This window comes from Neofelis nebulosa, chromosome 2, assembly GCF_028018385.1.
Source record: "Neofelis nebulosa isolate mNeoNeb1 chromosome 2, mNeoNeb1.pri, whole genome shotgun sequence".
NCBI lineage: Eukaryota > Metazoa > Chordata > Mammalia > Carnivora > Felidae > Neofelis > Neofelis nebulosa.
The window spans coordinates 184,278,858-184,292,383 of record NC_080783.1 but is presented as its reverse complement, the minus strand read 5'-3'; the positions used below and the strand labels follow the sequence as shown (position 1 = coordinate 184,292,383).

The 13,526-nt window shown below is 53.7% G+C and overlaps 1 protein-coding gene across 2 annotated transcripts in view; it reads right to left on the bottom strand.

The window, feature by feature from the left end:
* TRABD2B (TraB domain containing 2B) overlaps positions 1 to 12,904 on the bottom strand; it is a 217,458-nt gene extending 204,554 nt beyond the window's left edge. For both annotated transcript variants that reach the window (XR_009258143.1, XM_058717455.1), the window contains exons 1-2: positions 12,529 to 12,904; positions 9,925 to 10,485 (exon numbers count right to left, since the gene is read on the bottom strand). Coding sequence is in view for 1 of the 2 variants with exons in the window: in XM_058717455.1 (XP_058573438.1) it covers positions 9,925 to 10,485; positions 12,529 to 12,630 (663 nt within the window). In the remaining variant the exon portion in view is untranslated. The remainder of the gene's footprint in view (positions 1 to 9,924; positions 10,486 to 12,528) is intronic.
* Positions 12,905 to 13,526: the final 622 nt, after the last annotated feature.

Genomic DNA, 13,526 nt, shown 5'->3' with positions numbered 1-13,526 from the left:
AATCGTCCCGAGAGGTGGCCCCGGGACCGGGCAAAGCCGGCCTGGCTGGGTCCTGGCCCCGAGGGGCGCCGGGGTGCGGCGGAGGTGGGCATACCTCAGGCAGGCTGTTTCACTCGGCCTCGTGTCACCACAGCCCACGCAGAAGGGCCATGCTGCACTGCAGACAGCCCCAGACACACAGCCAGCGCCTGCCCCCCGCCCCGTGTAGGCCCCGCCCGTCTCCAGAGCCTAGCACCCCAAATGCCCGCCTGCTGACTTTTTACTCCTTCAGATCTAGGCTCCTCCAGGAAGCCTTCCCAGGTCTGCCCAGGACTGAGAAGTGCGCAGTCTTCTGTGTTCCCCACACGCCTTACCTGCCCTGGCCTCCCTGAACCTCCTCCCCCTACACCTCCTCCCGACTCAGAAAGCAAGCAGCCAGCGTGGGGGGGCGGGGACAGCATCATCATTCTTGCTCACATTTCGATCTCCAGCACATCCCCCATGTCTGGCACAAAGTGGGAACTACAAAGCATTTCTTGAAAAATTGTGTAATGATGTTAATTTAAAAATCCAATAATAAGCATGAGCTAGTGTTTACAAAGAACAGGTTTTGTGTCTGGTATGGCACTACAGTGCTTTATGCCAATCCATAAATCCTCACAGCAGCTGGATGAAGTTGACTGATGAGGAGACTGAGGCACAGAAAGGTCATGTAACTAGTCCAAGGTTACTGACACTCTCTAGAAGTACAGTGATCCTGGACCCTGCAGGAGCCCTGAGCTGTCCTGGGCCAATGCCTGGAAGCTTTGCAGTGGTGGGGGTTCCTGAGCCCAGTCTGTGCCATATACATAAAGACTAATTCTTGTTTCTAAAGGCAGAATCAGACCAGATGTTCCTCTGAATGAGGGAGGTGGGGAGAAAGCTTTACACAAAAAAAGCACAGGCTCACAACTTAAGAGCATATGAAAAGTAAATTTTAAGGCTTCCCCTTGCCCTTCCGACCCAATGGCAAGAAAAGAGTGAACCCGGAGAATAAAGGGTGTCAAGGTTTCAGCACACAGGGCAGAGGGATATTTGCACTGCCTGCAGGGGAGGGAGGTGGTGGTCAGGTACTGATCTGAAAGCTGGCAGACCCCCTCTCCCCCCACCGGGAAACAACCTCGCCTAGTGAGGGGGGAACACAGACTCTATCACAGGTGCCTCCACTGCAGACACTGCACATGTTCTAAGGTCCCAGGCTGTCGCTGGGGATGGCCCAGGGCTCTGACTTGCACAGGCCTGGTCTGGCGACCTGGCTCTTTTCAAGGGTAGTCAGGCACTCAGGGCAGCACAGGTGCAACTCACCCACTGTTAGAGACTGAATGTGTCCCCCTCATCCCCAACTCATATGCTGAAGCCCTAACTCTCACAATGATGGTATTTGGAGATGGAGATTTTATGAGATAATTAGGTTTAGAAGAGGCCGTGAAGGTGGGGTCTTCGTGACAGGATTAGCGCCCTTATGAAGAGACACGGAAAGCTATCTCTTTCCCACCTTTCAACTCAATTCATCTCTCTCTCTCTCTCTCTCTCTCACTCACTCTCTCTTTTCACCTTTCCCACCCTAATCTCAGACTTCTAGCCTCCAGAACTGTCAGAAAGTAAATTTCTGTTGTATGAGCCGCTCTGTCTATGGTAGTTTGTTATTACAGCAGTCAGCAGACTAAGACATCCACCAATCCTTTTAAAACACAATGTTATTTTGCAATATATACAAATATTGAATCAGTACGTCGTATACCTGAAATGTGACGTCACCTCAATAATAAATAAATTAATTAATTAATTAAGACCCGCAATGCTGAAAGCTTTGGATTTAGGTCCATCACTGCACCCAAATTCAAACTGCTGAGTTATGATCAGGTCACATCTGCCCATAGGGTACAGTCCAACCTGGTGACCAAGGATAAAAGTCTGGCTATACAGCGGCATCTGAAGAGTCCAGACTTTTAAAATGACTGCCCTCAGGAATCCTTACCACTTCAGAGGAGTGTGAGTTAGCCAAACAATAAAAACTGGGAAGGGCTCTCAGGTAGGGACTGGCACAAGGAAATGTATGGAGGCACGACCAAGGACTGTGCCTGAGGGAGGGAAGGAGGAAGAACTAGAACAGGTCAGCATCATTGGGGCCCAAAACCAAAGTAGCAAGTCGGGGGGTTAAATTAAACACGTTGAAATGAAAATAAAGCAGGAGGGTGGTGAGTGAGCCTGCAGAGATTCACGTGTGCTCTGGGTGGTAAAGAAGAGGGGAAAAAGGAGGCCTTTGTTTGCAAATAACAGATGAGAAAGAGAAGACAACAAAGTGTTCCAGGATGGAGAGAGAAATCCAACAGGGCCCATGGATGTCACAGCGTCCTAACCAAATGGGCCAGCAACAGTGCGCTCATCTGCTGCGACAGGCAGGACGTCTGAGGGCTTTCTGTGCATACAGAGGCCAAGATGTGGCCCCTTTTTAGCATCCAGAGCTGCCAATACCCCAGCCCCATCACAAAGCCCCAACTTTAAAACTGGAGCACATTCCACCTAAGTTTGTAATCAACTGTGAACATATCTGGAGCTAGATTTTGAATCAGGGTCTATTGGGAAAGAAAAGAAAAGACTATCTCAGTCATTTTTATAATATTAGGTAAAATACAGAAGCACTGAAAGAATATCATAAAATTTCATAAAAACAATTCCACTGGGGTGCCTGGGTGGCTCAGTCGGTTAAGCAACTGACTTAGGCTCAGGTCATCATCTCATGGTTCGTGGGTTGGAGCCCCGCATCAGGCTCTGTGCTGACAGCTCGGAGCCTGGAGCCTGCTTCGGATTCTGTGTCTCCCTCTCTCTGTCCCTCCCCCACTTGTGCGCATGCTCTCTCTCTCTCTCTCTCAAAAATAAATGAAATGTAAAAAAAAAAAAATTAAAAAAAAAAGTCCACAGAGGGAAAGAACATATGTGGCTGGGCCATCAGGGAAAGCAGGGACCAAGTCTTCCCAAGCAGATTAGATTTAGGAGCATTCTGGGTAGACTTCCTGGAGGAGGCACAGCTTTGAGCTGAGCCTTGGAAATTTCCTAGGATTCAGAAATAGAAGAGAAAGGAAGGAAATTCCTGGAGAGGGAGGGGGCTCAGCAAAGCAACAGCGTTTCCAAGCTTGGGGCAACAGTTCTGTGTTCCAGCGGATATATTGCACAGATTTAAAAGGATCCTGGAGGAGCTGCTCGGCGAGACGGCTTGGCAGCCGCTTAGCACAACCGAAGGCTGGGCCACCAGCTGCCTGTGGATTAAGTAGGTGGACAGAGAGCCAGCGATGGGGGATAAAAGGAGTGAAGTGGATACTACTTAGAGGCAAACTCAGGAGGGAAGAAGGGCGGCGGCCTGGCCTGCCAGCCGCCGCGCTCCTCACATTCTTCAGTTTCCTCCCGAGGAAAGCTGCATTACCAGGCGACCTCTTCCTAGCTTTGAGAGATGTGCAAATGGGAACTATTAACAAAGGCACACTCCCATTTTTATCTCCGTCACAAAGTGCTTCCCTGCTCAGGCTCTCTCCCTTTGGCCTGAGATGGGCTGGCAGGTCGTCGGAAGGAGATGAACATGTTTGCCGATGGGGCTTTTTGGAATTCTTGAGGACTGGTCCCTTCCAACTCCAAGATTTTAAAAGTCTGTGTCTATGAGCTGAAAATTCTTCAAAGCTAAGAGGCTAGAATTTCATGATGTGAAGATTCTTCGAGTCGAAAAATGCATCTGAGCCTAATGTTCTAAGATTTCACCATTCTTAGATTCCCTGAGCCTCTGAGTCCTGGCTTATGATTCGAAGAGTGTGGAAGTGTGGAAGACTTCATGCTGTGAGCTTCTGATTCTGAGACTAGAATATTTCATGACATCGTGGTCACCTCTGGCTTTATGGCCTCCTTCTCCTTTGATGGCCGTACCTAAGCCATCCTGTGTGTCTGCTTCTGAGTTTGTTTTCCTCCCCCCATAGGTTGGAAAAATATATTCAATATTAAAGTCTGAGTTAACCAGGTCAGAGAGAGGGAATAGAGACTGTGGAGCCAGCAGGGGTTCTTTGCAAACAGCTCTCGGTGCACACAAAGAATCTGAGAATACACATGCCTAGGGGTCAACGCTGGGGTTCCCCAGAGGGTCTCCCATACCATGCGACAGACATTTGCTGAACAGCTCCCAACCACAGGGCTCCTGTGAGAGACACAGAGGGCATGGCAGCCTACAAAAGCACGGGGTGGAGGCGGGGCCAGGAGAACCTTATTTCTCAGTCTAGGATCTGGAGTTACATGGTGCAGACAAGGCCAACTTGCCCTGATCCGATATTGACTGAGGGGTTCGCACTCTCTGGAGTAAACTTCTGGGGACAAGAAGGCTCAGCATGGTCCGGAGGCGAAGGGAGGTGTCTGTTCCCTTCACTCTGGGGAGGGCACGTAGATCTGACAGGAGGCCATGAGCAGGGACCAGTGCTATGGCTCCAGGGGCCACAGTGGGTGCTGCTGTGGCTGCCATGGAGGCCCAGGGAGGGTGGCAGGGCTTGAGAATGGCCATTTCTGGAGGATGGGAAATGAGAGCCGGGTGCTGAAAGATGGGGGCATACAACAGGAAGAGAAAGGAAAGACAGAGTCTGAGGGTGGAGAATCAGGTCACAGGAGGGACTGATGCACGAGATCCATGCCTGGGTTGCTATGGCTGCAAAATAGGACTAATAATAGCCACTCTCCCTGGCGGGGCAGCGAACCCTCTGCAGGTAAAAACTAGGCCATTCCCAGGTCTGCCCCCAGCACTGCACTGGCCCAACACAGCAGGGCATTCTGGCTGAATGAGGAAGCGAGTGAGGGAGAGGAACCCTAATGAAGGAGAGGCTCCAAGACCGGGCAGGTGTCCAGGGGCTGTGCCACGGCAGGCTGTGCTCTCTGCTCCGCAGACTGGCAGCGGGAGGCAGTAGGATCACCCACTGGAACCAACAGGCTTCCAGAGAATTAGGTGTCAGCAGCGGCCTGCTGAAGACCAGACTGTCAGCCCTTCCCAGGCTCAAAATCTCAGGGTGGCCCAGGGCCTTTAAGATACGGGGGTCATAGATGAGCACCACAGAAGTCAGAACTGGGTCGACCCTGGAAATCATCCAGCTAACACTCGAGGGACAGAGGGCGCAATCGAGGCCCAGAGAAGGTAAGAACTAGCCCAAAGTCACAGGTAAGGTAGGAATGGAGTCAGGGCTAGGGTCTGCTTGTGAACTACCTACCCACTTGATGTCGACATTTTGTGTCCCTGTAGGAATGCACTATTAAAGCTATTAGAGCTATTAAAGTTCAAGGAGGAGGTTCTTCACTGTGGCTTACACAGTCTTCATTCATTCATTCATTCATTCATTCATCCCACAGTGCTGGATGGCAGAAGGGAAACAGGGATGGTCATATGGTGGTTTCTCCAGTTATACAGTCTCCATTCATTCATTCATTCCCCAAATATTTATTGAGCACCTAATAATATGTGCTGGCCCCTCAGGATATATATACAGGCACTGTGACTAAAAGGAGACGTTTCTTTATTTAACTGTGCTGGCTCAGCCAATGTTAGGGGCCCATCATTCCAAGGAAGCAACTGGTACCCAGAATGTCTTTGGCAACTCCTATTTTAGAATCACCTTCAGATCCAACTTACAAGTCAAATCAATTTCAGCACTTTTCAATGATCTCTATCATATTTTATTTCATTTCATTTTTTTAGCAAAAAAAGATGATCTCCTCCAACTCCAACACACGCGCGCACACGCACGTCACCAGATAATGTCATCTCACTATTAAGAACAAAAATGAATTCATCTTCAAGATGTCTGAAAAGCTGGGGCTTTAGCGTCAGACACACCTGAGTTGGAATCCTGGTTCCACTGGCCTAGCTGTGTAATCACAGCCACGCGACAACTTTTTCATTGTCTGTAACAGATATGATGATATGACTTGTCACATCTCTGTGAGGATTAAAGGCGAGGTCGTTGTGAGGTTTTATGCAGTGCCCTGTGTGGAGACAGAGCTCAATCAGTGATGGTTTTGTGGTTTCTAACTCCCCACTGAGGGGGCTGCAGTATTTTACAAACATTTTGGATGCCCTCAGTGGCTGTGCCCAAGTGCTCAAGCTTTACACACATTGAGTGGCTAACATTGGCATGTTTGTTAAAACGCGGCGAAGTACAGAATGGTGGCAGGGTCCTTGCTATATTATTCCTCGGGAAGTACAGGACTTCAAGGTATTCTCAGCCAGTGACTCCACCAGTCTGGGTGGGGGAGGACTGACGCCCCCTAGAGGGAGAAGGGCGTCTCCTAATCAGGTCAGCTGTTGGTGGCAGCCAGTGCCAGTCCCGGGAGGCAGCCAACAGAGCCAATTGAAATCTGCAGGTCCCAAGATTGTCACAAGATCTTGGCTCAAGGCTCAGGCATCCCCAGGTCCCTGAGGACAGGGGCCGCCACCATCTCACTCCAGCTTTGCGTTGTTCTACAAGGGATGGACAGTGGACACGGCTGATGGGAAAAGGTGCCAACAGAGCAGAGATGAGGCTTCCCATGCAACCTTCCTCTCCCCCTGTCCTGGAGCCAGCCTGAACAGTTTTCCAAGCACAGAACCTACATCGAGGTAGTCATTTTATACTCTCTCTAAACTCCCACAAGGAGTGTCTTCTCATATCCTCACAAAACCAGCTCAATTGTGAAAGGCTAGTCACTACTGCCCCATTTGATAGATGGGAACACGAAGTTATACACAAGTCACTGGCTTTAGATTCAGAGCAGGGACTGAAACCTAGAAGTCTGCTCTCAGCCACTGTGTGAGCCGTCTGTAACACATCAGGGCCTTTAGCATCCTCTCACAAGCCCCACAGCCAAAGGAAATACCTTCTCTGTAATTATAAATTCTTCAAGAAGTAAAATTTTAAGCCCTCAGGTCCTAATGGAGAGAAAGAAACAGCAGAAAGGACTGAAGGAAGAATTGCAGGACAAGAAATACCTAGTCAACATGAACACTTCATTTAGGGGCAGGTAGAGTGGCTGTTCCTTATGAGCCACATGACCCTGGGCAGGTCATCCAGCCCTTCTGAATGCTCACCTGGGAGAGCACCCAACAAAATGGAAAAGCATGCCTCCTACGGGCAGGGTGCCTGGCATGTGGAATTGATTATAACTGTCGCTTGAAATGTCAGGACTGGAAGGGGCTTGAATAATGACCTAATCCCGGCATCTCATTTCACAGACAGGAAAAACAAGGTCTGGAGAGGGGAACGGACTTGCCCAAGGCCACGCCGCAAGCCCATGTTGATGCTGGGTCCCACACTCTCTGTTTATACAGAGATCAGAGACCAGAGACTTTTTCATTGGCTCCTCCCACCCATGGAATCTGAAAATGTACGCTTTCTTTCTTCACTTAGCAAGGAAAAATGTGGTATTTCTGCCTAGAAGAAAATACAAACATTTGAGAAATACTAAAATTAAAACTAAAATCCCAGCGCTTCACAAAAAGGCTCTCTCTTTTAAGATTTCTTTTTCCCGCCTTCCTCTCTCCTTGTTCCCCCCCCCCACCACCAAATATTTTGCAATAACAGTAATGCTGAGAGGAAAGAAAAAATAAAAATCTGATGCACTTAACAGATATTTCGGTACAATAATGCATCACAGATGTTCATATCAAACTGTGCACGCGCACATACGATTTTACTGAGAAGGCTGTTCATTTCTGACTTTGGGGTTGAGGACCCTTAACACCCCCATCCACCCAGTCTCTGGAATCCCTCCTTTCCCAGTTAGCCCACAGCTGCCCACAGGGATGGAGGAGAGATTTCATCACCTCGCTCCAAAATGATAACAGGACAAATTGGCGAGGTTGGACGCTCTGGCAGGTGGTGAAGGGTGTACAGATTAGGGAACCAAGAGGAGTCCTGTTCTCTTTTGTTCTGGACTTGCTTCCTGCAGCCCTCTTGAGGAGCTGGACCCAAGAACAATTTTAAGAGCGGGCCCAGGCTGGTGATGGGGTGCGTGCATTTTTGAAACCAGAGATTTGAGTCCGTTTGATCTTCAAACATGGGCTTTGGAGACTGTCAGCGGGCTCCTTGCTGGCCGATAAATGGCTCTCAGGAACTTTTCCTAAAACATAACTTCACACACTTTCCAGCAAATGTTTTCAACCTACCAAAAGCCGTCATTTGGTTGAGCAGCAGTGTTTCCAGACGCCGAAGAAAGATAGTTTTGTTGTTTTAAGAGAGACAGATTAAAGCCAGGGGCTGTTTAACCAGAGGGTTTGTGTGCTCGCTCCAGCTCTCCTCGGATTCCTCTGTGGTCGGGTACAAAGAGGGTGCGGACAGTGATGCTGGACGCCCCACCTCCCCGGCCTAAAAAAGATATCCAGGCCAGACGTGAGGTCTCTGAACAGAGAGGCCTCCCACAAACCTGCCTCTAAAATGAGATGGGCGGTGAGCGCTAGGGAGCCCGATACAGATAATATCAGCTCCCGAGGCTGGCAAGGGAAAAGTCACTTCAGAGGGAGAGAGCCGGTATGTTCAGAGGATTCAGTGCCCGGGCCAGAGAATGCACAGGATTTTCCCCCGTGGAGAAGGAGTCAGGCGTAGTCAGAACCCTGCGGGGCGTGACTAACTGCCCCAATATTCCTGCCACCGGGGCCCTCTGGGTAAGGACTCCACAATTATGGGAGAGCCAGCAGGGGAACCGACAAACCCGCCTTTCATTTGGCCGGCAAATCAATCTGGCTTCTTACCTCCCCGGGGACAATATTGCATTTCCCCTGGAAAAACAAAGGCCAGAAGATCTCCAAAGGGGGATCAGTTTCTGCCGCTGTTTCCCTGGTGAAGAGTCTGCAACATCTCGGGAGCAGCGAGCAGGTCTGGTCCCAGTGGTGGAGTTTCTAGCCTGGCCAAATTATGAGGCTGTCTCCTTAATGGAGGAACACATCTTGGGGGCCACACCTCACTCAGGGCATTGGCCCATGCCTTGTTTTGGGGCCTCCTTGCAGGAGCCACCGGCCCTGACTCAGATCCTGGATCTCAGGATTGACAGCCTGTTCTCAAGGCACAGATGTGAACTCATTGTTCCCAGGGTCTCAGAGTTGAGTTTGGGGCCAGTGAGTTGCAAGTGACCTCTGCCCATGGAGATGGGGCTTTTCATGACATTTTGCTGGATCAGGTCTCTGGCAGCCAGAGACTTTAAACCTCCTAAGCTCTTCCCTTCTCCCTGCCCCCATTCTTGAGGTTCAGAAATCAAAACGGTCAACCTTTAAGTGAACACATTTCTCTGAAATTATTAACCCCAAAACTATCCTTGTTGACTTCCTCCAGGCCTAGGGAGGAGGTCCGAGGGCCGCCTAGAGCAATGCAAAGGCCTGGGTAATTCAGTAGTGTTTAACCTTCAACAGCAACAACCCAGAGTCACACAGGCACCAGGTCCACTGCACCTCCCCTGCCTGCAAAGCCGCAAGAACCATGACTCTTACTCTGCACATGCACGCTGCTGCCTGGGGGGGTGGTGCCCACACAACAGCTTCAGGACAGCCTTCTGTTCTGGAGACCCCAGGGCCTCGGGAAAGCTGGACGCAAACCTGCAACTCACTCTTTTTGTTTTCCTCACTCTGATGTTCCCGGGAAAATTCTTTCTGCTCAGGCAAGCACAGCAAGTGGGGAGTGTATATCCCCAACAGGTAGCACCACTGAGAGAGAAGCAAACACCCAAACGCTCATCCCTAACTCTAGCACACACCAGTTTGCCCTCAACCCACCCCGAAAGCAGCCAGAGAGCTGCCTCGCAGCCCGAAAGAGCCTCTCCCATTGGAAGAAGGCCAGGGCTCCAGCTACAGCAGGAGGAAGGCAATGGGAGAAGAGGACAAAGGGGCTGGCCGCTTCCGGGGGCCGGGGAAAGCCAAGTGCCTACCTGGGAGAAGTTGAGCCCATTAAGCGGGTGGCACTGCTCCTCTACCCGCTCCACGGCCCCGGTGCTCTTCCTCATCTTCTCGGCCTGCTGGGCCAGGTAGAGGTCCAGGACGGGCACACCTCGGGAGCGCACATCAGTCTCCGTGAGCGAGTTCACCATGAGCATCACCCACACGGGCCTCTTGCGCTCCCAGTTGCCCGCGATGGCGTTAAACAGGTAGTCCGCGTACAGCCCCTTGCCCCGCTGTGCTGGTGTCATCCACGAGGGCATCATCAGCTTCACGTAGTCCAGGTGGCGCTTCAGACGCCAGTAGAGCTCCCGAGGCAGCACGTCCTGCAGGTTCTCTCCGTGCGGCAGCAGCTGGCAGCTGGCCAGGGCTGAGATGGTGTAGGGGTCCGTCAGGTCCAGTTCGAAGTAGACACGAGCGCTGGCCTGGAAGGCTGCCTTCGAGTTGTCCGGGATGAAGTCCCAGACGCGGGTGTAGGGGACGTGGATGGTGCCGAACAGGTAAGCGGGGGGGTCACGCCGAATAGTCCACAGGAAAGAGTTCAGCTCCCTCTGCTGCAGGGGAAGGGGGGAGGACAAGGCAGGCAGTGAGGCTAATGGCAGGGGAGTAAACCAGGGGTTGCACAGACAGAGGCAGGTGGAGGTGGGGTGGAAGGCAGAGGCCTACATGGGGCCATGGGAAAGAGCAAGGGCTGTGGAAGCTGAAAGACCCAGATTCAAAACCTGTCTAGCTGGATCATCTTAAGCACGCTGTTCCACTTCCCAAGACTCTGTTTCCCCATCTGTGAACTGGGGGTGAGAGCAGCTACCCCAGGGAGGATGAAAAGACACAGTATATGTGAGTAAGCCCTAAGAGCAGCACCAGGCACAGAGGAAGGAGACAATGAAGGAAGCTCTCTCGTTATGATTAGCTTTCCCCCTTGAGTGCCAAGGACTGCCACAGCACCTGAGAATATTCATGCTCAGCCAAGCCAAACCTTCACCGGTGGTGTTTCATGTGGAGGGTGGGGAAAGGGGGACCAAGAGTCCTGCTCTGGCAAGAAGGGAGGAAGTCATATAACTTTTAAACCCAACCATTAGAAGATACATGCCAAGAGCACTTTGAAAGCAGAACACCTATTAAAAATAGCACACCTATTTAAACAGCTACTTCCCATTCATTGGGGTGGATAAGGTTTTCTTGTTGGAGGGCAGGTCTGGGGTGTCGGCTACTCTGCTCCACTGCAGATGAGAAAGTGCTTTATAAGCTGCAGCCTAAGTAAAGTCACAAGGCCCTGATTTGGGAGGGGAAGATTCCCTAGAATTCATCCCAAGAAATGTGCTTCAGGCTCCTCCCCTAAAATGCTGTACCTGGCCTCCACCCCCCCACTCTCGGGCATCTTCTCAGACAGAAGCTCTGATCAGGAGTGTGCACAGGGGCAAAGAGGGGCATGGAGACAGGGATCCTTTCTCCAGATCTAGCTAAGGACCAGGGGTTAAGGGGCATGAGAAAGGGACTATCATTTCTCTCAGGCAGTCATTTCCCATCCAGAAAAGCCCCTGGACTGCCCACTGACCACCTGCAAACTTGAGGTCAACTCAAAACTTTTCTGCCTGCTTCTAGCACAAATGAAAAGTGTGTGATGGGGTGAGTGGGGGAATAGTACCTTTTTTTTTTTTTTTTTTTTTTTCCGAACAACCAAAAATCGTGGATCCCAGCAGACTGGAGCTAGACTAGCTCTGACCTCCCCGTTCCCACACAAGTCAGGACAGCAGAGGTGCACCTTGCCCAAGGTCCACTAACTCCCTGCTAACTGGGCAGTGAGTGAGGACCCTATACAACCTCTTCCTAGTCACTGGCCTCCAGTTAAGGGTTATTTTCCATGCATTAATTTACACTTTGAGGGAGGGATGCTGAGAGAAATCAAGGGATTCTGTAGTTGGGAAGGAAAATTAAGAGAACCAGTAATTATTCAACCCCCAAGGAGATATTAGGCCAGCTTGCCCTGGCACTTCCTTTTCCTCTCCTCTGGAATCTTCCCCCTTTTTGTGAAATGGGGGCAGTTGGAGGATTGGGTGCGGGGGGCCTGGGCTGGAGAGGGAGAGAGAGGTGGGAACCAGCACCAGGGAGAAAGCTTGCTTTAGGTCAGAGTGGGAGGACAGGGGAGAGGGAAGCCTGTCTGTAAGGGGGACAGAGTGGGAATGGGAGAGCGGAAAGGTCTGATGTAAGTCAGAGCAGAGTAGAGCAAGGAATGGGAGAAACACGGTCAGGAGTGGGCAGAGAGCAACCAGAAGGGTAAACAACGGATAAAGTAAGAAAGAAGCGAGTCAAAGGGGCACAGGGAGGAAACGTCCAAGCAGGACCGAAAGTCGAGGAGAGCCCGAGAGCGTCAGCGTGCGGAGAGGGAGCTGGAGAGGGAGCGCCCCATCTCGGCTCCCGGCACGGAGCTGGAGCCCGGGCGGCAGGAGGCAGGGAAGGGCGCCCGAGGCAGCGCCCGGCGGGCGGAGGTGGAGCGGGTGGGCTGAGCTGGGTGCGGAAGGCAGGACCCCCGAACCCTCGTCCCCACGGGCTGGAGTGGCCGGACGGCCGGGAGAGTGGCCGGGCAGGCGCTCGCTCACCGATCCGGGCGGCCGGCACTGTCCTCCGTCCGGGGGCTGCGGGCGGGCGCGGGCGGTGGCGAGGAGGGCGGCGAGCAGCGGCCCCGCCAGGGCGGCGTGCATCCTGCCGGGACCCGCGGGGCGCGGGGACCCTCCCGGGCGGCGCCCTCTCAGCGGGGCGGAGAGCCCCCAGCTGGGCAAGGAGGTTCCTCTGGGGCGCGGGGCTCCAGCGGCGGGATGCTGGGAGCCCTCTGGGGCGGGGCGGGGTGTCCCTGCCGGACCCGGGGGTCCCTCTGGGGCGGGGCTCCGTCTGCTGGAAGAGGGGGACCCTCTGGGGCGGGCCCCTCCCCAGGCGCGCAGCCCCGTTGGCGCAGCCCGGGGTTCTGAGAGCGCGCGGGTCCTGGGGCGCGCCGACGTTCCGGAGCTGCGTCGCGGTCCAGGGGCGCGCGGGGTCCCGGGGCGGTACCGGGCTCCCAGGGCGCGCGGGGTCCCGAGTTACGCGGGCAGCCGGGCGCGCAAGGGTCCCAGGGGTGCGCGGCGCTCCAGGGGGCGCGCGGTGGGACAAGTGCGGCGGCGGGCGCGGCGGGGCGGGGGTCGGGTCTGGGGCGCCCGGCTGCCCCAGAGCCGGGCTCAGAGGGGCGGCGGGCGGCCGCGCGGCCGCTGCCCGGGCTCCGCCATGCTGCTCCGCGGCCGGGAGGGAGGGAGGGAGGAGGGCGGGAGAGCGGCGCGGAGCCGGGCCGGGCGGGGGGCTGGGGCCGCCGGGGCGGGGGGAAGGGAGGACCCGGCGCGGGGGGCGGGGGGCCGGGGCCGCGCCGGGCCGCGCCGGGCCGGGCCGGGCCGCAGGGAGTCGGGGCGAGCTCCGCGCCCGGGCGCGGCGAGGCGGGGTCTGATGGGCATGGCAGGCGCTCGCTCGCTCCTCTCTCGCTCCCTCGCTCGCTCCCTCACACACGCGCGGAGGGAGGCGAAACCCGCAGCAGCCACTTCCCCACTTTCCAAACTTCCCAGCGCAACTTTTTCCT